The 2,207-nt window shown below is 34.1% G+C and overlaps 1 protein-coding gene across 1 annotated transcript; it reads left to right on the top strand.

Annotated features, from left to right (window-relative positions):
- The first annotated feature begins 318 nt into the window (after positions 1 to 318).
- Positions 319 to 1,701, top strand: LOC110608911. The gene is made up of 2 exons (XM_021748193.1): positions 319 to 781; positions 887 to 1,701. The coding sequence occupies exons 1-2, from the start codon at positions 319 to 321 to the stop codon at positions 1,699 to 1,701; spliced, it is 1,278 nt and encodes a 425-aa protein (XP_021603885.1).
- The last annotated feature ends 506 nt before the right edge of the window (positions 1,702 to 2,207 follow it).

Here is a 2,207-nt window from a genome sequence, read left to right as displayed (position 1 = left end):
GAGGATATATGAAAAATTACGAGATACAGTGGGCCGCACACATGCACAAATCCTCAGTTGACGAAAAATCATAGCCAATTGGATGAAAATTTCATTTTTTCATTCATATTTGCATTAATTGAACAGCAGTCCGATATAAAAATTGCTGCCCTACAAGCCGAAATGAGGGATAAATTTGGGTACGAGTCGTCTTATTAAAAAACATGGAAAGCAAAGCAGAAGGCAATTGCAAGACTTTATGGGGGTTGGGATGAATCATACAGTCGTTTGCGTAGATTCATGACCGCTCTTCATCATTTTAACCCAAAAACAGTATACATGATTGAAGATAATCCACATTGGATAAATGAGCGATTAAATCCGATGTGTCGTGTATTTGACCGTATGTGTTGGGCTTTTAAGCAATCGATTGAGGGATTTAAACATTGTCGACCTGTAATCTCAATCGATGGGACATTCCTATATGAAAAATACACCGGGTGTATACTGTGTGCAACCGCACTCGATGGAAATAATCAACTATTTCCATTAGCTTTTGCCATTATTGATAAAGAGGATGGTGACAATTGGTCGTTGTTTATGGATTGCTTGAGGATCTTTGTGACCAATCGAGAAGATTTGTGTGTAATTTCATATCGTCATGCTGGAATTCTTAAGGCAATGCAGAAAGATTGGTGGAAACCTCCAGCTGGTCATCACCGTTACTGCATCAGACATGTTTTGAATAATTACAATAAAACATTCAAAAATGCATTAATAAAGGAAGCATTGCGCAAGGCAGGTATGTGTCATGTTTTAATAAGATGTTTACTTCATTTTTTTTAAAATTTAATTTCGTTTTTGACCTATGCAAATATTATCTTGAGTAACTTGTCATTCATATCAGCCAATGAAAACCAGAAGAGAAAGTTTTACGAGGCAATGAACAATATTACAGAGGTGCACCCTGAATCATATGATTGGGCAGTGAAGATAAATTTAGAGAAATGGACGAGATCACATGATGGTGGACAGAGGTATGGCGTGATGACAACAAACATGGCTGAATCCCTTAATGGCATGATGAAAGGATTTCGGGCGTTGCCTATAACGGCAATGGTTGAAAAAAAAATTTTCCAGTGTGTCCATTATTTTGATACGCGGAGAACAACTTTTTTAGAACAACAAAGCAAGGGCTATGTTTTCAGTCAGTTTTGCAGTGAAACTCTGCGTGCTAACGCAATTAAGGCGAATGGACATAGAGTTAGACGGTTCAACAGTCAGACCATGGTTTGCGAAATAATTACTGCAAATGGTAGGCAAAAGCAAGTGGTCAAACTCATGGATCAAACATGCACATGTGACAAATTTGAGGAGATAAGGATACCATGTTCACATGCTATTACTGCATGCATGTCACATTCAATTGACTACGAACAATTTGTATCTGACTATTATAAATTGGATCGTACTATCCAATGTTACGCGTACACATTCCATCATCTTGGACATCCTGACTATTGGCCTGCAACAGATGGACTTCCTCTTGTTCCTGACATTTCTAGAATAAGAAAGAAGGACCGGCCGAGGTCTTCTAGAATACGTAATGAGATGGACTGGAAGTCAAACAAAATAAAAGAAACGTTGAGAGTCCGTTATTCCATATGTGGCAGGGTGGGGCACAATAAGAAAACTTGTATGGGTGGGGAATCAAGCAGATAAATATTAATCATTTCATGTAATTATTAAGTTATTTTCAATAAATTAGTTTATTTTTATGACATAAGAAATATTTAAGAATTTGAAATATAATTAAATATTGAAATGTAAGTGATATTTAATTTTTGTAAAAACCATAATTTTTTATTAATAATTTTTGTAAAAACCATATTTTATCAAGTTCATGAGCATGATTTCACAATTGTACCATGAATTATTGAATTCAAACAAAATTTATAATATCAGTAAATTTAATAGCAAAAAGTAACGTAATAAAGCAATTAATTGATATTGTTAAAAGAAAACAATTTAAAATGGATAAAATTTAAGATTTTGTTTTTACCATTTTAAAAATAAAAAAAAATCATTGAATATAATTCAGACAAGTGTATGCAACTCCAACAAAACTTTATGGTCGGCAGAAGACTGTCTGAAAGCAACCATAACAATGTTCCCTAGCACACAATTTACAAAGCTATATCCTTTTATCAAAAGATAAAATTATAATA

This window comes from Manihot esculenta, chromosome 2 (assembly GCF_001659605.2).
Source record: "Manihot esculenta cultivar AM560-2 chromosome 2, M.esculenta_v8, whole genome shotgun sequence".
In the NCBI taxonomy this organism is placed as follows: Eukaryota; Viridiplantae; Streptophyta; class Magnoliopsida; order Malpighiales; family Euphorbiaceae; genus Manihot; species Manihot esculenta.
Note: the sequence above shows the minus strand (reverse complement) of the source record. Positions and strands in the feature narration are given on the sequence as shown.

Bases quoted from the DNA above. Each gene is read 5' to 3' on its own strand.
- LOC110608911 (XM_021748193.1), top strand. From the start codon at position 319: ATGATTGAAGATAATCCACATTGGATAAATGAGCGATTAAATCCGATG. The intron at 782-886 runs GTATGTGTCATG...CATTCATATCAG, and splicing joins GGAAGCATTGCGCAAGGCAG to CCAATGAAAACCAGAAGAGA.